Source organism: Vanessa cardui, chromosome 12 (genome assembly GCF_905220365.1).
Source record: "Vanessa cardui chromosome 12, ilVanCard2.1, whole genome shotgun sequence".
NCBI lineage: Eukaryota > Metazoa > Arthropoda > Insecta > Lepidoptera > Nymphalidae > Vanessa > Vanessa cardui.
The window spans coordinates 692771-716342 of NC_061134.1; the positions used below are offsets into that span (position 1 = coordinate 692771).

The 23572-nt window shown below is 33.1% G+C and overlaps 2 protein-coding genes across 3 annotated transcripts in view; both read left to right on the forward strand.

Moving 5' to 3' along the window:
• LOC124534503 (protein real-time) overlaps positions 1-3797 on the forward strand; it is a 72541-nt gene extending 68744 nt beyond the window's left edge. For both annotated transcript variants that reach the window (XM_047110416.1, XM_047110418.1), the window contains exons 13-14: positions 326-530; positions 966-3797. In XM_047110416.1, coding sequence (XP_046966372.1) covers positions 326-530; positions 966-1053 — 293 coding nt within the window. In that variant the 3' untranslated portion in view covers positions 1054-3797. The remainder of the gene's footprint in view (positions 1-325; positions 531-965) is intronic.
• Positions 3798-18770: 14973 nt separating this feature from the next.
• LOC124534099 (protein halfway) overlaps positions 18771-23572 on the forward strand; it is a 52759-nt gene continuing 47957 nt past the window's right edge. The window contains exon 1 of the mRNA XM_047109770.1: positions 18771-19141. Within this exon, the coding sequence (XP_046965726.1) occupies positions 19115-19141 (27 nt within the window). The 5' untranslated portion in view covers positions 18771-19114. The remainder of the gene's footprint in view (positions 19142-23572) is intronic.

Genomic DNA, 23572 nt, shown 5'->3' on the forward strand with positions numbered 1-23572 from the left:
GGCTGTCATGCTATACGAGTTGAAATTAAAAGAGCTACCTTAATTCAGTAACTACTATCAAGTTACATAAATAGTCTACTAGATACCAGCCTTGGTTTCACTCGCATTTTGGGAGTTGACTGTCAGATTATAGGCATAAAAAGTGGCCCAAATCCTTATAGGGCAAGCTTAATTAGCGTCATACCAAATTTTATCCGAATCAGTTGAATGGTTTGGTCGTGACACAGCAACAAATAGAAAACGTCAAGAGTCACTTTCGCATTTATAGTATTAGTAATGGTTTAATAACGTCTCGTTATCTGTACCGTGGGTCCTCTGGGCGCAGGGGCGGCGGGCGAGGAGCGGCGCTCGGTGCTGGAGGGCGCGGCGTGCGCGCGCGTGGAGGCGCCGCGCGTGTGCCACGACGGCGAGAGCATCCAGGGCTCGCACGTCATGGCCGACGCCGGCCTCTACGTGCTGCAGTGGCGCTGCGAGGCCGCCGACGCGCAGCTCATGTACTTCCACGAGACGCTGGCCAGCCACCACTACCGGTACCCGCCCCCTCCGATTCCACTCGAGCGTACTGCTCAGTGGCAGTGAGTCGAGATGGCTCAGTGGTTAGAACGCGTGCATCTTAACCGATGATTGCGGGTTCAAACCCAGGCAAGCACCTCTGTTTCATGTGCTTAATTTGTCTTTATAATTCATCTCGTGCTCTGCGATGAAGGAAAACATCGTGAGAAAACCTGCATGTGACAAATTTCATAGAAATTCTGCCACATGTGTATTCCACCAACCCGCATTGGAACAGCGTGGTGGAATATTTTCCAAACCTTCTCCTCAAAGGGAGAGGAGGCCTTTAGCCCAGCAGTGGGAATTTACAGGCTGTTGTTGTTGTACTGCTCAGTGATGTCGGAGTAAAAATTGTCTTTGGAAGAAAATAAATTACTCGATCGATTTTATATAATATTACGTGTCGGTTCCAGGGGCTCGATGTCCAGCCTGCAGTCGGCCACCAGCGGCTTCTCGTGCCTGAGCGGCAAGTCGGCCATCAGCTCGTGCCCGTCGCGGTGATGCGCCCCCCCGGCGCCCGCGCCGCCGCCCCCGCAGACGCCCTCCCCGCCGCTGCTGGACTAGTCGGGCGCGATGCATTTAGCGTTAAGTGTGAGCGAGCGCTGCGGTGCGCACGCGCAGCTAGCTATAAACAATCCGCGGCGCGTTTGCTCGTTAGCGGGCTGGCGTGTCAAACCAGTCCCCTCCATGTGCGGGTAGCTTAATCCTCCGCGTCTATCGAGATCAATTATACTGCTGTATCAATTCGACGATGTTATACAAAAATATGATTTTAGACAAGATATGATTATTGCACAATTACCTCTTTGGTATACGAATAATTTGCTACATGATACTACTTTCTTGTTACGAGGTAGCTAATGAGTTATGACATCAACGTCATTAAATATATATAAAAAATAACGTCGAATGGCAATAAAATAAGCGGCTCTCACCAGCAAACATATTTTAGCTCATTATAAAATCGTCCACACCATATAATATATTTTTTATAAAAACTAATGAGCTAATAATATATACGTATAATTTTTTAAACCTCTAAATATTTTGTGTGTCTATTTATTCAATATGAATATTATATGTCATCCGTTTACCGAGCGCTATAAAATTCTAGTGAAATATCATTATTATAATAGAAAATATATATTACAAATTAAAACTATTTTTGTTAATGTAATACTTATAAATGAATAAGGAATAAAATGTGATTCGGCGGATTATTTAAAATCGAATGTGTCAAATGATTGAATTAGATAAACTATTGTGTATAATATTAGTATAAAAAATGGAATTAAACAAAATAAAAATAACAAGATTTGAACCTATTGAAATATTATAGTCGAAATACTATCGTAACATTTTAATTTAATTAAAGTTTTTATGAAAATTAATATGTATCTTTGTGTAGTAGAAATTGCTATGGTTAGTGTATATTAGTAATCGAGTGTGGAATTTAAATAATGTTATCGTAGTAATAAAAGTTATTGATGACGCAGCTCAATCGCGGAGTTACTCAAATATCTATCCTATTTATCTTATTATAAAGTCTATTTTCATTAAATAAGAAAATAATATCAAACTATTGGTCACTTGAATAACTTTCATTACTTATGTTATTTAATTTTGAATATGAAATAAACAATTGTATGTTTGTCTTTTTCTTACATCGTGAAATAAGCACGTGTTAGAAAGGGACAAAACGTTGTAACACAGGTGGTACGTACAACTTATACTGTCCTTGTCATTAATAGTTGTGTTATATAGGTAATAAAATGTAATAAATATTCACTATTTGTATTTATAATCAGAACCAAATTAACGCTCTAAGCCGGAACGAAATTAGAATGAATAAAGATGTACAAAACGGTACAAAAAGTTTTAAGAGATGAGTATATTTGGGAGCGTATAGACAATATTATTTTCAACGCCACAGACAAAAAATGTTGTCTTATGGCTTGTAAGGAAATGTCTTAAGCTACTGTAAATACCGCTTAAATCAAAATTAAAGATTAAATTTTTTATTTTTATCGGTGATAGAATGTATTTTTAAAAACTGTCTAGATATAAGCTTAATTATAAAATCACAAACATGTCGTAATTATTATGTAAAGATTGAAACTATATATATCTAGAAGGAAATATTGCGCATTAAAAGGTAGAAGACCGCGTGAGGACAGTATCTCAATATTTGAGCATTAAATTTAAGAGTTAAAATTAACTTGGAATTGAAATGAAACTCGCATATTTTTCCAGATCCTGTACAGAATTGTAACATAGCTTAAATATTTATTATGTAAAAAAAATACTTAATTCTCATTTTTAATTTTGTCCAAATAATAGTAGCATGAATATTCAAATTATTATTTCTGATATAAGTATGGGCGGATTGTTTTTCTAAAATATTTGTATATGAATACAGCCAAGGATTTAAGTTATAAAGCATAACTGGTTCCTCAGCTATTGTGTAGGTAATTTTTAATATTGATTGTTTTGAGACCATTCTGATCATGTCTCTTCTATTCGTATTATTAAAAATATTAAAAAAAAAATCAATTAAAATTAATATGGAAAATTGATTTATTATAAACTGATTCGCTCATTTATAATATGTATTAAAAATGAGAATTTACTGTAGATAATGAATACATCGAAATGCTCAATAAACAAAATTTTACTCAAATGTAATAATTTCGATATATAAACGTCATGTACGGTACATAGCTTTTGCTTTTAATTTTCTACAACTTGAAAATAATGAATATTCCTATTTTGATTGAATTCTAGAATATATAAGCTGGTGTTATACTATTTGTAAAGCGCTCATAATATATAATGCAGGAATTTTACGTAAGATTTTATTGAATCTTATTTTGTGCGTTAGGGTTAATAGAATAAGATATGTAATACGTAAACTAAGGTAATAAAGAGAACTGTTGAATGACGCGATGATAAATACCGAAATCCTACATATTTTTTTATATATGCGCTGTAATGTCACAGTACCTGTTTTTTTTATGATGACCGATATACTATTTGATTATTGTTTTACAAACATATTAACTTTTGGATTTTTTTGCTTGATTTTGTTAAGTAAAGAGCACAAATGTCAACACAACACTTTTTGCACCCAAATCTTAAAGATACGGCACTAAAAGAATGTAGTTAAACGTTGAGTTAGTCACTTAATTAATTCATAAGACATAATATGTAGTTGATTAAATTAATAAATGTGTAATATATTGGTTTTTATCTTTTTCATTTTGCGACGTTATTTTCCTTTTTTGAATGTGAAATTGTGTTGTTATATATAATTATAATTTATAAATATAGATGGTGAAATATTTACAGATACCAGGGATTATTTTTTAATGGCGGCAGTTTTTACAATATTTGCTTTGTGTTATAATCGACTGAAATGTTTCCTTTCTTCTGTCTATTTACAGCTTATTTAGTTTAACATACAACTTTTTTATCCATTGGCTCATCTGCTATCAAGAATATGCACAAAACTACAAAAATATTAAATACATGCCGAGTTCTAGAATAATTCAAAACAAAGAATCTTAAAAGTAATAAAGTATTTGTAATATTATAAAATAATTAAATCAAACGTAGAATACTATGTTGTAATTCGTCCCTAAATTATTTACAATTTATCATATCCAAAATATTTGCATGCATCTTCTAAATCAAATCAAATGTGAAGTATTTTATTGCTGGCTACATCGATTGTGCAATCATATGGAAGAAATAATAAATAGCTAAATAATAATAAAGAATATTAACAAAATATTATATTAGTTTTTACTATTTTATCTGTGATGTCAGATAAAAAATATATATGTAAGAATTTTAGCGGCGAATAGAATGTTGGACAAAATAAAACATTGAAAGCTTTAAAAAAGGTGTTTTATTTATGCTACAGATAAAAAAGTCCATTACATACTTTAATTGAATTGCTTCTTTTCTATGTAAAAGGAAAAAAAATTAATTAACAAAAAATATTCAATAAGATTGCAATAAAGAACAGATCTCATTATTTTCAAATAAGAAAAATATATTTTTCAAATAAGAATCAGGATGTTGGCGTGGCACGAATACTAACAGCCTATCGCAAACAAAAAAATCTTTTTGGCTGTCACTATATCCTAATGCAGAAAAATGTTGCCGCCGTTTTGTTATTAATATAGTTTTTTTATCAATCTACTAGCCCAAAATATTCGCCATTTAAAAAAAGGTAGATATTCTATTATATAGGCTATTTGACAATTGGTCGGAGATGCGCTCCTTCTGCGAAAGTGTCATGTCGCAGAAGGAAGCCGCGGAGCGGGAGCGGGAAGAGAGTGCCGCCGCTGACTCGCTCCGCAGAAGACGACCGGGGAGGAGGAAAAGGCGCTACGCGCACCTTCTCCCACCGCCTCAATAGGCGCCGCAGGGACTAGGGGTGTCCCAGTACCCCGGGAATCACCCCTAGGTGTAAGAGGCCCGCATAGGTGGGCCGACCGTCAGGGCGTCACGGTAGCATGCGTAAGCGATCCCGTGGCGTCCATCGAAAGACGCAGAGGGTACCGCTGGTTTTTTTAGTGGGTAAACCCGGCGTACTTGGGCGCACTCGGCGTCCAGGGCTCCGGGGAGTACCAACCCCCCCCCCCACTTTCCATCAAGTGGGGGAAGCGCGTAATGCGTTTTTCCAGCGAGAAAAAAAAAATGACAATGCGAAAAATAAATTGTGAATTATTGTAATTAGTGTAGATTATGAGTTTAAAAATGGTTATTTATTAACGAAACTTGAAAATAATACTTAATTTATTCAAAAATCAATAAATAAAAATGCTATTTTTCAAACGTTTGTCACGTGACACAAAACGCTCCTAATTGGCCGGGCTTATGATGAACTCGCTTTCTTGTAAACCTTGCTTTTCTCCTATAAGTACCACAGATTAAAATACAGCAAAGTGACGTCACCGACCCCATTGCAGCGCCATATTGTCCAAGTAGCGTTTTCGCGCGTTATTTAAATATGGAGTTTTTAATATGATATTTTTGGCAAATATGTACTAGTAGTAGTACTAGTAGAGTAAAAAAAATCTATTTTTACTGGGTTCCTTAACCTAAAGTTCCTAGTTTCCTAGTTTCCTAGTTCCTTAAACTAGTCAAATAACCTATTGTATGATAGAATTTATCAAATTAATAAAATTTTAGTGATTATATACCTACTTAATAAAACCAAAGAGATTTTTGCTTAAAACGATATCGTGTAAGGTTTCTTAAGTAAAGTTTTGATAAAGTGTAAATTTCATTGTGTAAATAAATCATGTAAAATATATGTACTTTTTACGAAAACGGCCTAATTTTACTAATACCAATGACAACCCGCAAAAATACGTGCCTGTATTATATTGCTACGGACGGGTAGCTTCGCTTCGCTGTGTATTGAATAAAAAAGAGCCTTTCCCCCTCATTTACTTAATACATATTACAACGGATTTTAGAAAAATTGTAATAACCATCTAAGGATAATTTCTCATATCATAAGTTCTGACCCTTTGAGGAAAAGATTTGGATAACTGAACCACACTGCTCCAATAGGGGTTGGTTACACAAGTGGCAGTGTTTCATGGAAATTAGACACTCAGGTTTCCACATGATGTTTTATTCTTCAAAATCAGAATTGAAAAAAAAAAACGGTTGCCCGTAAACATTGGTTCCATGTGATAAGTCAGTAAAATAATAAGTAAGAGTAGGACCAACGGCGACCAACTGTTATAATAATAATGAATACAGGGAATTAGAATTAATCAAAACTTATAGTGAAACATCCTGTACTGATCTGACCAAAACAAATTTTAAGTTAATTCAACGAACATATCTTCGTACTAAAATTACATAATGAAAGTGTACTTTAATTTACATCGTTTTTAATTAAAATCTGTAACATCTTTTTTTCAAGCCTACACAGCGGTATCGGTCCAAAAAAAAACAGCAACTTTAACAATTTTACCATTGACACGTAAGTACCTACTTATTTATTATAGGTTAGAATTAGTTACCAATTTCTATTATTACTTTAAAATATCAACTATTAAGTATTTATTTTAAATATTTAGAGGATAAAGCAATGATATTCTAATAAACAGATATGTTATATCCATACTAAACAACAGAAAAAAGTGTGCCGCGCCGGGGACCGTTTTATTTTAGTTTATTTTTACATTTCGTTAAAAGTAAAAAGGATAGCTTGATAAAAACAGTAAGTAAAAGGGATAACTAGATGTTTTAATTACGCAAAACGTATTACTACGTAATTATGATGTATTATAACGTATTACTACGTAAAACAACTAAAGGCAAACGTCCCAATTAGAACGTTTTCTAGTCTTCACTTTTTGCGCGTTAATAACATATCTGTTTACTAGAACATCATTAGGATAAAGTTAGAGTTTGTACTTATAATTTCAAATCTAGGTAGGAAAAACCGCGTTTAACGATCATACGTGTAATGCACGCGTTGTTACCGAGCCGTATCCAATTCAATAAACCCAAAAGCTCGATAAGGGAACTCATAGCATATTGCATATTTGATTAAACGTTTGCAATCGACTCGAACAACACGGGTTTATTGCAAGGCAATCGTTTATTTTTCTAGTTGAAGTCTTTTATGGTCCCGATAAGAGCTCGGACAATTTTACGCTATGGAAATATGATTTTTATAATGAACGTTCTATGTAGCCATGATAGATTAAAAATTCTTGTAGTTATGTTAATTATTTATAAAGAAAAATGACGTTCAACATACCTAAGATATAACGGTAATAAAACAAAACTAAAATGTGTTGGCGATTTGTAATCTTTGTTAATTAATATATGCGAAAGTTAGTTTGTCGGTTTGTAACTTTTAGACGGCGAAACCAACGAATCGAATTTGATGATATTGCTATTAAATGAGCTTGAACCCCAGAGAAAGGCTGTTTTTTATTATTTCTAACCCTGAAAGAAATGAAATAATTATTCCCTCTTTTATTATAAACTGAACTATTTCCGCCATGCTAATTATCTCCAAAAAAGACAACGTTTATGACTGGACAAAAATAAGAAAGAGCACGTTGAGAATAATACGAAATTTACGTATATGTATGGTAAACGGAAAGTATGGTAAAGGCTTATCGTTTTAATAAGTCGTTGTACTTTGTAGGAAATATTTCTTGAAGTAAAAGTGTCTTTCAAAAGCAATGAACACAAGCAATAATGATTACTATTAAAATAATTACTAACGCTATTGATTGCATACTTGTGTTTTGTGGTTAATTTTTCATTAGGTACAATAAGTACCTAATGAAAACCTAGTTTTTGTCTTACAATGAATGAGTATGAAAAAACCTATTTTATTCATATTTTATTCATATATAAAAAGAAAAACTCTAATAGAAATAGCCTATCCTATATTTTACTTATAAAATAAAAAATTTATAATTAATTGCGCCTTCTAAGTTGCTTTGGAAAAAATCAATTATCTGTATTTTTTAACATACAATCTGAAGAAAATTCATATTATTACTTGGCAATAAGAGCGATCGACTGCTGTTACTCGATAAAGGTCGATAAGGTCGAAAATTCCATAAACGAGCATAACACGCCCTAGTTATTACACGAGTTTACGACTGCATTGTTTCTAGGCGGAATTTTCGAAATAACGACCCGATAACGCTTGTAGGACGCGTCGATTAAAAATCAAGACTAAATAATTGTACTTGAGAGTGTGAAAATACTTACACAAGAAATAAAATTATTTTCCAATCGCTACCTACATGGGTGTTAAATTTATTGTCCGTTGGATATACCTAACGCTAATCGTCAATTTGTAGGGAGCAATCTTCCTTCAGGCTGTGTTCATAAGTTCCGAAAGACTACATATGTATACATATTACATAAACCATCTGCATCAAGACATTGCTACTGGTTACAGGTAAGTACAAGCTGTCATTTTTTTACATTCTCTATGGGAAAACCACAAAGAAGTGTTTAATTTCCTTCCCCAAATAAATAACCAATAATTATTTTTTATAAACATACCTACATAAAACTTCTATTTTTAGTCGTTTTTTTTTGGTATTCTATAATACTTTTTAAATAAGTGAGGTTTAATAAAAAAATATTTACAGTTACCATTGTAATAATAAATACATAATCTGTGTATTCAAAAGAATAATTAAAAAACAAGTAGTAATAGAGAATTGTCTATGACTAAATTTCAATATAGGTATATGATTAGGGGTTGGAGTAGCCGACGATATAATAATTATAAATAAGTAATCAAAGTAACAATAATATACAATAGTGACAATTATACAGACAGTCATGTAATATATACTAGTTTCAGTGTTTGTGCAGATTAAATATAAATATAACTTGTCTTTATCGACATATGTTCCGCCATTTTGAAGTTCTAAAAAAGATAGGTTACACAGCTTGCAAGAACTTTTTAAGTAAACCGTATTGTATTTAACTTAAAGAACAGATTTAGATTAAACAAAAATCTTCTACGTGTCTCTGGGCAGTGGTGGCCTTTGCCATCACGATGCCAATTTACTTGTCAGTATTTCTATTGACTTAAAATATCGTTAAAAATGCAAACACCTAAAATCAACAAGCATTTAATTTTGTCTTTCAAAAACAATATCCTGTAAGAGTCCCACTACTGAGCTACAGCCTTCCTTTTTGCTTTATTCCGACTTGGTGCGACATGTTGCAGATTTTCATTCGACTGAAAGGTTTCTTTGCGAACTGTACCTTAATCGTAAGAAGCAAATGAAAATTCAATAGTGCTTGCCTGAGTTTGAACGCGGAATTTTTTATAAGATTTGAGCGTTCCAGAGGGTTTGATTCGGATCTTGTCTAAAAATTATTAGGATCAAGGACTGGATGATAGAAAAATTGGTAGGAAATAATCAATGCCTTTTGACATCTGCGAGCCGTGCAACCATACGTAATAGACTATGATATTATCGATATTCGATAGACGATAGACTGTAAGGTGTTCTTAGGTTAAATTTGTAAACGAGAAAGGGAAACACAACTTAATTTATACATAAATTATTCGAAAATTGGTTATGTCCAATTATATCTTGAGCATGCTAGTTGGTGATCTCCTCGCCTGAATACTTAAATTAATATTATTTTTCAAATTTCCTAGACATTTGTTTCATTACTATTTAGCTTCTGAATATTAAATTAATTTGATACATGTATATTATTATAGACTTTAAAGATTTAATCCCGGAAAATATTAACATCCAATTATCGCAAAACCAACGTAACGACATGAAAATATTTCGATAGATTTTTGTCATTTTGGTTTCCAAATTCTTCAAGTAATCCTATTATAAAATGCCTTTCTGCTATTATATAACACGAACTACTGAATCAACGCTAATACATATGAATTATAAAATAACGCTTAGGTAACCTCACAAGACACGAATACGAGCTAATTAGTGACCTACGGCTGACAATTACAAGTCAATCACTAAAAAAAACAGTCAATACAGTGTAATAATTAATATATAAATTCAACATATGCCAGTGAAATTGTTTATGGCATGTTATAAAAGGAGGCAATAGTGCACGTTACCTATGTGTGGATGAACAGCGCGCTCACGTGTCGAAGGATTAGCCACGCTGACATTGTGACCCAGACGACACGAGCCGGGGCGAACAAACTGGTCCAGGGTACAGTTTGCTCATCCGCTCGGGTCGTCCTCATCACAAAACACCATCTTCCAAGAATCGTTTAATAGAAAAAAAGTCCGCCATTTTGACACGCGCAACCTGCGCGCGCGCAAGTAACACTGCTCGAAAACCTAATGCTGTTTGCACAAGTGTTTTTAAGAAACAATTGTTAAGGACTTTTCTACATTTCTAATGCTGCCGCGATAATATACGAACGATACTTACATAAACGTCTACTTTTATTGTTGCTTTTGATTTAACGATTTATTTACTTTATCGTTGTAAATCTATTAAAATGGCAGTACCTAATGTTTTAGTGCTTGTCGTCAACGAGCTGATACTGAGTATAGGTTTTAAAACACAACACGGTAGACTACGAATATCTCCTATAAATAACCAATAAACTACTACTGATTTTTACACTTGCACTTTATGATTATATTTGGCTGATGATAACAATTATTATACCAATTTCAAAAAATATATTCTTAAAATACGTGAGGTTTACAATGATTAATTTCTATATTCAAATACTTTGCTATATCATGAAACCTGAAAAATATGTTATAAAAAAAGATTTGAAATCTTGTAATTTATTTGTAATAGTTCTGACTTCTGTTCCTCGAATTTGTATGAACTGAAACTTACTCTAAGTTAAGTATGAATTCAATCTATATTGCTGTTGGATTTCCTAATTCGGCCATGTAAAACAAATAACTTCTGAGAGTTTTTTTAGAACTTTTTAAACATTCTTAAAAGACTAGGACTAAAGGCAAATGTCTCAGGCTCAAGGGCCCTTCATAGTTTATCCAACTGTCAAATATGTGATTTAAGTATGTATATGGCACTTTTAATCTTAGTGGAAACTTTGTCGACATGTACGGGATGACCATTAATCCCTTCCACGATAAATAAACGAAAAATAATACAAAATCTTGAGATCTTGAGACCTATGCACTATTTATCAACAAAATGTAATGTCAGTCACATACAGCAATGTCAAATTAATTAGTCACAAACTTAAAACGGTCATAAATGTTAGTTGACGATGTTTGGAAAGATTAAGTCTCAATGAATTTTAAGTAAATTCAAATACGTGTTATAATTATTTCTGTTAACTGGGCATTTCAAAAACTAAACGGTATTTGATGCGACCACAACCCCTGGCAAATACAAGTGTTCGTTCGACCCACATAGCCGTGGAAGGAATAGCTTTATCAATGTTGATAAACTTAACGACAACGGGTAGGCAGGGTCCGTGAAATCAGAACGTTTGTCAGTAATTACTGTAATTTAATTTTAATTATTATTTTTTTAGTTATTTAGTAATTATATGGAACAACATTACATACATTACTCTGATCCCAATGTAAGTAGCTAAAGCACTTGTGTTATGGAAAATCAGAAGTAACGACGACACAAACACCCAGACCCAAGACAACATAGAAAACTAATGAATCTACATTAACTCGACCGGGAATCGAACCCGGGACCTCGGAGTAGCGTACCCATGAAAACCGGTGTACACACCACTCGACCACGGAGGTCGTCATACTGTGCGTGGGTGCGTGCGTGTTCTTTATAATAGATGGTTTTGATGTAAAAGGTTACGTGTTTTTTTTTTGGACTCATGTCGATTTTTGACGTAACGCATAAAAAAGTCCATATTTTTGGTATATTTTTTTCAGTGTTATTTGTTATTACTTAACAACAATAATTATAATCGAAGATTTCTTGGTGGTAGGTACCATACACTCATCAGATATTCTACCGCTAAACAACAGTACGCAGTATTGTTATTTCCGGTTTGAATGGTGAGTGAGCCAGTGTAACTACAGGCACAAGGGACATAACATCTTAGTTCCCAAGGTTGGTGGCGCGGTGGCGCATTGACGATGTAAGGAATAGTTAATATTTCTTACAGCGTCATTGTCTATGGGTGATGGAGACCACTTACCATCAGGTGGCCCATATGCTCGTCCGCCAAACTATTCCATAAAATAAAACGAAATAAAATAGATGAATCTTAAAAGGCGCTGAAGGATATGAAGTAAGATTATAATATGATATGCGAAATTAACATTAATAATAATACCAATTTTAGGAATATCTATAATATAAGTATATAATATTAGTGATATGTCTGTTGTCAAGGTTTCACGAGTGAGTTGCAATATGAATTATAAGAGAATCGCACTGAAACAGTTACGTTTTAATTCCTTATATAGGATCCCGTTGTTAAGCCATATTGAGTGGATCTTATAAGTTTCAAGTAGAGAATAAAGAGAGTTATAACGTTCTTCTTAGCGTAAGTGGCATGAACATCAAACCAATGGCTAAAGAGCTTCAGGGCTCTTTCTTCTTGAGTTCTTCTCAACTTAGAGTCTTAGAATCGTGTTGTTTCAATGCGAGTTTGTGAAAGCATGTGTAAATCCCAACGGAAAACTGCAAGTATACTTTGATATTTAAATTATATGACGAATCTCCCCTTATAGAGGAATATGTGATACCTTGGTGAACTTTAATTTACTTTCATATTTTTACTTTAAATACATGATCAGTAATTTGACGACCTCCGTGGTCGAGTTGTGTACACCGGTTTTCATGGGTACGCCACTCCGAGGTCCCGGGTTCGATTCCCGGCCGAGTCAATGTATATTATCATTAGTTTTCTATGTTGTGTTGGGTCTGGGTGTTTGCGGTACCGTCGTTACTTTTGATTTCCATAACACAAGTGCTTTAGCTACTTACATTGGGATCAAAGTAATGTATGTGATGTTGTCTCATATTTATATATTTATTTATAGTAAGTTCGATAAAAATACACAAAAGTGGCAAGTGTTAACAGGATAAAATGTATACAAAATAAGACGTGCTCGGCCTGTAGATTTTATATGAGCAACGAATCACATTCGTATAAAACTGCATTTAAAAAAAATGATGATGTTCATTTTAATTAATATTAACTATTTCGTTTCAATCGAATTCCATTAAAGCTATGTGTCATAAAACAATATGAAATAAACGGCTTACTCTTTTAAATTAAATGATAAAATTGTAAATATTACAGGTGTAGATTTCAGTAATGTAATCATCGACATAGAAAACTTAGTCGATGATACGTGTTTTATTCTAGCTTGTTTGGACGTATACCATGTATCATATATTTTACCGCACAAAAAGCAAGCATTTTTGTGTTACAGTTAGGAAACAATGGACATTATATGTTAGTTCTCAATATTGCTGGTAATAATATTAATATTTCTTAAACTTCCAACGTTTATGTCCGATGGTAACTACTTACCATCAGATAGCTCATTTGACAGCTCGACAACTTACACGTCATAAAAAATATAAAAAAGAATTCTATACGAGCCATTATCATTTATTCATTCTTATTTAATTTAATAAATCTAGTCATGACTAGAATATAATAGTAAATTAATTAATACTTGCTTCTGTGAGGCAACATGTTTAAATAATTAGTAGGCAATTTAGACATTTTACCCTCTGGGAAAATTTAGTAAGTGAGTAGCATAAACAATAATTAATGTGGCGACATGAAGATATATCGAGACATTATATATTTTATTTTTTTTACCTTAAGTAGTTTATTTTATGTTTCATCAAAAGTATAACACCTCGCCTCATTGCCTAAAATGGTGACGGGAGGGCTGGTTCGTTTTTTGCCCAGAGGATCGGAATTGCGATTCAACGGGGAAATGCTGTTAGCATTCTTGCCACCATTCCACGCGGTCAACATTTATACAGTAACTAGTTTTAGTTCATATTTGTATATATTTAAGCATTTAATGTTATTAATTCTTATGTTAATAACGTATTCATATATTTTCCAATGTTTTTTATATTTCTTTATAGTTATTGTTTAGCTGTCACTGTAATATATTTTTATTGGATTCCAAATTTAAAATTCATTACTACAGATGCGGAATGAAGATGCAACCGGTTAACCCACTTTCGTTTACAGCGATTATTAAACATATAAATAAAATGATTACTTATCCTGGATAGATATCAACAAATACTGATTCCATATTTCTTATAAACTATATCATCGCTCATCGACTCATAGTAATTTGCCTCATGAACTAAACTTTTCTTAACATTTGAACATTCGAGAAATGTTGAAGAAGCGGTGAAGAAAAATATCAGAAGGAAACCTGCACGTATCTAATGCTAATGAAATTATTCCACAGGTGTATCCAACAACCCGCATTTCAGCAGATCACCCGCTGCAGCGTGGTGGAACAGGTTCCAAATCTCCTCCTCAAAAGGGATTCTTTCATCCGTCAATGAGATATTTACAGGCTGTTACTTTTGATTATGACATTGACCGTTTCCGAAATTTGGTCATTAAGATATGATTATTATTGTAATAATAAAAGTCATTTATAAATTAACGACGTGATACTATTAAGCTATTTAAAATTAATTAAGATCGCGTTCGATTTATGCTAATTATATGTGTTGTTAATTATTATTTACCTCGCTGTTGATATATCTTGAATAATTTATTTTTTATAAAGATTAAAGAAAAAACGTCGTGAAATTGAAAAATAACTTGTGAAAGAAAACGACGTATTTATCTAAGCTTATTAATATCCCGTATTTAATAATTGTAATAATAAAAATAACATGTCAATTTAAAATCTTGCATTTCGGCTTTTAAGTAAAAATACAGTTTTCGAACGTTTATCAAAAATTAAAAGAAAAGATAATTTGCTTTTAATCTGATTTTGTTGGTGGTTGGCGATGACGAAAAAGGCGACCAATGAAAAACTGGATTCATTAATAACGAATATAAAATAACAAAATTGAAAAAAATCTTCCTTATGTATTTTAGTAATTACGTTGTCGAGAGTTTGGTTGACTTATGATGACAAATATTCATGAAAATTTAAAAACAGGCAGTGTACTGTTAAGTCAGTGCGAAAAAAAGTTGTTATCTCGTTACATTTTAATATTTTCTAGGTTATTCATCATCTGTATCGACACTGAGCTCTTTGTAACAATAGATCAATCACCATTCGATATCAATGCATTGACCATGTGACATACTCTATTTATATTTTAGCATCTTTAAATGATGTATACGAAGTAAAACTGCTTGATGATAAACGGAACTTGAAGTTTGTGACCATTCTAAAAAGGCTATTTGACAATGCGAAAAATAAATTTTGAATTATTTTAATCAGTGTATATTATGCGTTTAAAAATGGTTATTTACTAACGAAAGTTGAAAATATACTAAATTTATTAAAAAATCCATAAATAAAAATACATTTTTTCAAAGGTTTGTCACGTGACACAAAACGCTCCTGATTGGCCGGGCTTATGATGAAGTCACTTTCTTGTAAACTTTGCTTTTCTACTATATGTACCACAGATTAAAATACAGCAAAGTGACGTCACCGACCCCATTGCAGCGCCATATTGTCCAAGTAGCATTTTCGCGCGCTATTTAAATATGGAATTTTTAATATGATATTTTTCGGCAAATATGGATTAGAAATAAAAAACACAACTTTTACTGGGTTCCTTAACTTCTACTAAATAATATAAAATTGATTTTAAAAACCAGTCAAATAGCCTATTTTGTGTTTAGGTTTTTCCTGCCTGGCCTAGATTGCATCTGATGCTAGCGAGCATCAAGAATACGATCCCATCCCATCCCATCGGTATCCTGTTCATTTTACATTGATCTAAAAGGGCATGCCGTGTGCTTGATTGTTGTGGTTGATGGTGTAGCGTTCATTTAAATTGTCGTTATCGTTTGCGTTGGTATAGATGATCGGTGATAGCAGGACCACACGAGGTTGAGGTCCGTCAGTTGGTTGCGTTTAAAGGGACCGTGAAGGTGTCCATACACTTGTGTCTTTCTGTGTCTTAAATAGGGTTGCTTTATATTGCAGTCTCTACCGATAGAGGGTCGCTTAATTCAAATTTGTTTATTCAACATATTTCAAAACATATTTCAAAAACAAATTTAATATATGAATCCACTATCATTTATAATTATTTTTAAAAAATAGGTATGCTGGCAAAGGGACTATGTGAGTGTTTATCCTCGTCAACCAATATAGACAATGGCGCTACAAGAAATTTTAACAATATATAAGTCAATACTGTCTCTGTAAACCGAGAATACAACAATAATATGTATTGCTGTTTGGAGGTAGAGTATGTGAGAACCCAAAGTTCGCCTTGTTCTTCTACAAAGTTCTACCAGCAAGTAAAATCGTATTTATTGCTAATTATCCTACAAAAGAGTTACGATTATGAATTATTTTCAGTCGTGAACAGCAGAGAAAATCAGGGAGTTAACACCGAATTAAACTCAAATTGAAACTGAGAGAATTATGAGTAAATATAACTAATTTTTGAATGAAGAACTTAGGCAGGTCTCCTTTCGAAAAGAAATATGAATAGTGACTTGATAAATTCTCAGCGGGATGTCAATTTGAGCTGATCGAAAGCGATGTTTACTGTGGCTCACCCTGTGTGCTCAATGTATCACATCGAGTGGGGGTGAAGCTGTCATTTCGAGGTAAGATTAGTTTAGGCATATGCTATATTCGTGTAATTATCTTCGACTGTGCAGAACCATCAGCACACTACCACTGTACAGTAACAGTAACAGCCTGTAAATTACCACTGCTGGGCTAAGGTCTCCTCTCCCAAAGAGGGTTTGGAACATATTCCACCATGCTGTTCCAATGCGGGTTGGTGGAATGCACATGTGGCAGAATTTCTATCAATTTAGACACATGCAAGTTTCCTCACGATTTTCCGTTCACTGCCGAGCTCGAGATGAATTATAAACACAATTTAGGCACATGAATATTCAGTGATGCTTGCTTGGGTTTGAACCCCCGATCATCGGTTAAGATGCACGAGTTCTAACCAATGGACCATCTCGGCTCCCACAATCAATCAATGTGTAACAATGTCATCCTAATGGGTTTCGTCACGGTGTTTTATTTTAATCTACATTATATTTAATCTACATTAATTTACATCACGAGTTTAATGGTAGCTTCAAATTAAGCACAAGACGATTATCTTAATTGGTGCTTGCGGATGGAACTATGGATCTCCAGTTTTGGCTGACAACGCTAGAAAATATAAGAAAAAAACTAGAACCGCCAACGGGCATGTACATTTAATTAAGAATATGTTATATGTTACGGTTTTTTAAGTAGTTAGTAACTGTTTTGAGCCGTAGGAATAGAATTTGAATGAAAATTACAGTTAATCGGCCGACAAGTAAGATGTAATGTATCTTTTGTCCTATAAATATATTTTCTTATCAGATAAACGAATTTTGTACACATTATTGAACAGATTGCTCGGAGTCGGGTCATATTTATTTAAATTAAACATTTAGAGCTTATTTTCATAATTCCAATGTACCTATAAATTGCAACACACGTCAAATTAAATAAAAAAAGTAAATAACGCTATTTTTGACGTTTATTTAGATATTTTTTCGTATTTATCAAAATATGTCGTATCTAACATTTAAGAGTAACATTTTTCCGAAAGCATTTAGCATTGGAACCCCAAAAGGAAATTGAAGCAATTTTTCCGTGTTATTCTGGGATGGAAAATGACCCTATCGATATCCTTTCAATGGGTTAGAAATAGACAAATATGGATTCAATTTAGAAGAAAAATAAATGCGTAATATTTTGAAATATATTTGTTTTTCACTCATGACAACTACCAAGTAACTTTCGCGTTAGGAAGTGAAATTCTAACGGGAATACAATATTTTTACCATTGCTACATAACAGTGCCCCTACCATACATTCTTTATACGTCTTGAGCCGACTAGTGCTGTACATTATATCGATAGTAATTGATTTATATCGATATGTTTATTACATTATGGAATTGTATAAGATCGATAATATAATTCAATTTTAAAAATTGCATCATTCATTTTATTATTTGGATTTTTTTAACATATAAATAAATTTTAATTTTAAAACGAGTTTTTTTTTGCGTAGTATTACTAATCAAGACAATGGCGGTCACATTAGAATCAACTGATATTGTATATAAAAAATATAGAAATTCCCAAACTGTGTAGTATTATTTACTTGTGGAAAATCAGACACGGCACAAAGTCATAATTTTATCGTTGGATGTTTATATCGTTTTCTTACCTAGAGTTTTATGTGTTACATAAAGAAAAACTATGCACTTTTGTTAGTTTATTTATAATTATAGATAATCTATAGAGGTCAGCTGCTGACCACCACCAGCGTTATCGCAGCTACACCTCACAAAACATACAAATTCTCGAACGGGAATACCGGATACTAAATCCGTAGCTGGACTACGTATGTCCGTCCTTTTCCCCCTTACGCGTTACGTACGCCTTTCGCGTTGATAACCGATTCTCTGTCCCTCTCTCGCGTGCGGAGTACCGTCGTGCTGGCTCACTATAGCTATATGGTTGTAGCTTACGCATCAGTGGTAAACTATTCACTTTTGTGTTTTGCCAAGTTGGAGTCGATCCGAATTAGACTCGCTACATGTGTTCTGTGCGGTAAGCGTCAAAAGTGTCGTGATCGTTTATTTTATGACTCGAGAAGTGCTGTATAGTAAATATTTTTTTTACGTTAAAAGTGAAAAATGATACCGTCGCCGACCGAGCGCCGTTTGTGGCGCGTGAATGCGTTTATTAGATACCGATAGACTTTGAAAGTTGTAAATAGTTTTAAAAACGAGGCAAGTGTGGCTTCGTATTGGAATATTTGTGCATCGCTGGTTTTTTAATTGTTATTTTCCCGAGGAAAACATAAAAATGATTGTGAGCTATCGCCTATACGATGTAAGTATTATTTTGATAATAATTTCGTTTTAATAACATAAACAAATTATGATATATGACGAAACGTGCAGGGTATTAAAATGCAATAACGAATGCCACTTTAAAATATATTAAACATTGTTCTTTTGTTTTGTTTTCCTTATAAGAGTCATGAATACTTGGAATTAAACGAGTGTTAACTTTTTGAAATAAAATAACATTGCTTAAAATTATGAAATAAAAAATTAATTGGAAAGTTTTTAAATAGAAAGTTTTTCTATTTATTTTCTTTGAAAAGATAACAAAGAACTGGCGCCAGCCCAGCTTCAGCTAAATGGGTTTTGTATTTCATATTTTATTAGCAGCTGTGATTTATATACACTGTGTCCGACATTCATGACTGTAGTTAGTGGTTTCGATTAGATACATGTTATTAACATTACGTTTTGAATTAAAGCAGATGTAGTTAAACGGATCATATTAAATTTAACCCATTAACCTGATCGATGCTGACAAATGCTGCTTGAATAGAAAAACATGCGGGCACATCAAAAATTAATATCAATAGACAATATATACCGAAGGCACAGTTAACACGTGTCTATAGACTTGATCATTGCAGTATTAAAAAAATAAACAACACAAGTATTCTCGTGCTCAGCAATCAAGAAAAACAGAGGAAATCTACATGATACTTTGTAAACTGCGTGCCTCCGATGATACTTTGTCATATGTGCTGTACGAACTACTGCCTTTGCAAATAGCTTGATGGTACCTCTAAAACTTTACCTTAGAGCTGTGCCCAGCTGCACGACATTTATGGTCAGGTAACCGCCCATAAATGTCCATATGGTCCAGTGGTACATTTTCAACAAAACCTTATTTGACAATTACTTTAAAGTGTCCGCTACCTAATAATTTATATCTTCTCTAACTCTTAAATAATTGCAAACTTCCTGCTAATACTTGTCCGATAACGCAGATATACAGTTATCTTAAGTCGTATGTCATTCTCAATATAAAAAAAGTTAATTACTTTTATACAGGAAAGATGTGGAGTGTACGTGCAATAATAAAAATATTAATAATATAGTCTTACAAAGAGTAAAAACCTTGTCACTAAACGAAGTATGCTTTGTGACTATTTAGTTTCGAATATATACCTAATTTAAATATTTAATTATATATAGATGACCGACGTTGTAACTCGGCAGATGACATAAATAGTGTCGTAATAATATGCGTTGGCTAAAAATAGAACAAGGATTACTAATACGCTCGTAATATGTTAAAAACTGTTTACATTATAATACATTGTTACGCTTTACAGCATTATGGAGATTTATATTTTATGTACAGTCATGATGCATTTAAAAAACTACACAAAGAGTAATATAAAGTACGTAGGTAATTGTTTTGTGTGTAAATTATCGATTTTTGTCGATATCCAAAATGTGTGCGAAAAAACGGACATCACTATCGCAACGATGTATGCAAATTTTTAATGTGCAAAATACAAACTTACTAATGCGTTATTTATATATAAATAAATTATGAACTACAAAAGATTTTAAGACTAACGACGTCATTTTGTGTTTACTGCAATAATATTTAAATTAGACGATAACATGTGTCTATATTACATTTCAGCAGAACTTGGAGATTTTTTGCGTAAGTTTCATTCATGTATAGAAGTTAATAAAATGTATAAATTAAAAAAGAAATACTGATTTATCGTTAATGTCAAACGAAGTAAAAACATAAATATCATTTGGTATTAAAGAATCGTCTAGTCAAAATATAAAATGGAAAACTGATCGTAATTTATGTTATACTTAATTCATATCAAAATCTTAATCAAATATACATTGCATATATGACAAAAACTTCGATATTAAAGGAACCTAAAGGCGGAAGCTGAACCGTTTTAATCCCTTCTTGGGGCCCTAGAATAAAGGGCCTCTTTGAAAGCAAATAACTGATCAAGTACGACTGGAACTCGCGTAAAGTTTCCGTACATCACTTACACCGATTCACGCGCTACACTCTTAATTATTTTACTAGGTATGCCCCCTTTTAATCAGGGGCTCGAAAGGCCGTCATCATCGCTTGGGCCCCGTGTGCCCATGTTCGAATATTAAAGACAGCTTATTATGTACGTATTACGTTTTTACTTAACGAAATGGACCGTGTTGATATTATGAAAAGCAATTAACGTATTATTATTGTTTGGTCGACTCGTTGTCGATTTTCGATTGCCGAACGTTATTTATTTCGTGACGAGTGTGTGTGCATGATAACTCTTTATTATTCTTGCTAATATATATTTGTTATGACCTTATGTATGCTAATTTTTTATGCTATGTTTATTGAAGTATCTCAGTCATCGAATAAGAGGGTGAGTGGTACCAACTGCTGAAAACATAAGTTGATTTTGTGACTTTAATAAATAATTATAGTCACTTTAAACCTCGCGGTGCTTTTGGGTCTCATGTTTTAATACTTTAAGAGCTTGGATGAACTTTGACACCTATGAATACGAATACGTAATTAATTTTCGTCAAAGTTGGAAATCCTGGAAGAGAAAAATGGCATATAACTAAAAAAAACTGAGTAAATGCAACGGAAGAAAGTGTTATATACGAATTTAGCTTCTTCCAAGATATAACTATAGAAGTGGTGGTAATTTGATAATTTGTACGAGCTGAGCAGTGGTTAGAACGCGTGCATCTTAACCGATGATTGCAGATTCAAACCCAGACAAGCACCACTATATATATGTGCTTAATTTGTGTTTATAATTCATCTCGTGCTCGGAAAGTGAGGAAACCTGCTTGTATCTAATTTTAACGAAATTATACCACATGTGCATTCCACCAACCCGCATTGGAAAAGCGTGGTGGAATACGTTCCAAGCCCCCTCCTCAATGGATAAGGCCTTATCCCAGCAGTGAGAAATTTACAGGCTGTCACTTTACTTTACTTTTTATATTTTGTACCATGTTGAAGTATTTATGTTCGTGGATTCACGTGTTAATCTTTTTAATACTTTATAAATAAATATTAACAAATACGTACGTTTTGGGATTGGACCAACGCGACGCGTTGAAGACGCGTTGATATTATAATAGGTTATTCCAATCGTAGGAAGAATAAAGATCAATAACCAACTTTGTCATTGTACTGACATAATATGATCGACATCTTGAATAATATATGAGATTAGCTGTGCCCGCGACCTTGTACGCATCTGAATTTAACAACAACAAAAACATATTTTAGCCTAAGTTACTCCTTATTATATCAGTTATCTATCAGTGAAAGTCCCGTCAAAATCGGTCCAGCCGTTCCAGAGATTAGGCAGAACATTTACATATATTGATAGAGTAAGCCGATTTTGTCCCAGTGATTATGAGACAATACGTCTGCACGGCTAAGGCTAAGTTGAAAATCGGTTATGGTTTCTTTTTGCAAAGCTCCAAACGTAGTTGTGCACAAAAATAAAATAAATTCGTGATTGCAATTTTTTACATTGTTACAATTTAAAAAAGAATTAATTTTAGAGAACAGACAAATGTTAGTGGCCGTATAGAGTATGAAAAACGTAAACAAAATGAAAGTAAATTGTTATTGGCAAACTCCAATTCTAATTTACCTAATGTATAATATTAAACATTAAAACATTCTTTAAAGCAACATTTCATAATCGACTGCAGTTTGCAACGAAATGCAATCAAAACAAAAGCAGTCATAGCTTTCGAAATTCCTAAAAAATATTTTGAATATACGCGGATTTCTGCGGGCGATCCAACAGTTACGTTATTTATTATTTAGTTATGCAAGGTAACCTATTCTGGTATGAAATAATTGCTACTTACACTAAACGATGTCAATAAACTGAAAATGATAATTTCAAACAATAACCTCAAAAGCAGTGTTATTTGGCTTTAATATATGAACGCTATATGTGTTCGAATAATTCATAGAGGAACTTTGAAGCGGTGTAATTATATATAACATATTATAATACTGTAATTAGCACATTACTTAGGCATTAGTAACTTACCTATACTTAACATACATTAACTATTTATTAGAAATGAACATATGAAAATCACATGTAATTGTTATATTATGGTTGGGTTTGAATTTCAAGATATTACTTTGAAAAATGTTGATTGATAATTCGAGTCAAATTTGGCTAAGTGGTCAGAGATCTCGCGAATATTCGAACGGGTTATCCGACACTAATATAATAAATTGTGCAAGTAATTCTGTTTTTGTGAATGTCGCTTTTACTTGACCAAACCAATGGACCGATTTTGATGTGATATTAAGCAAGGTTGAATTCCAATTGAATATTTACAACACCTCACGCTGAAAACCTTAAAACGCGTCAATCCGGGGGCAACAACTAGTATTTATCTATTATTATTGTATAATCCATTCTTC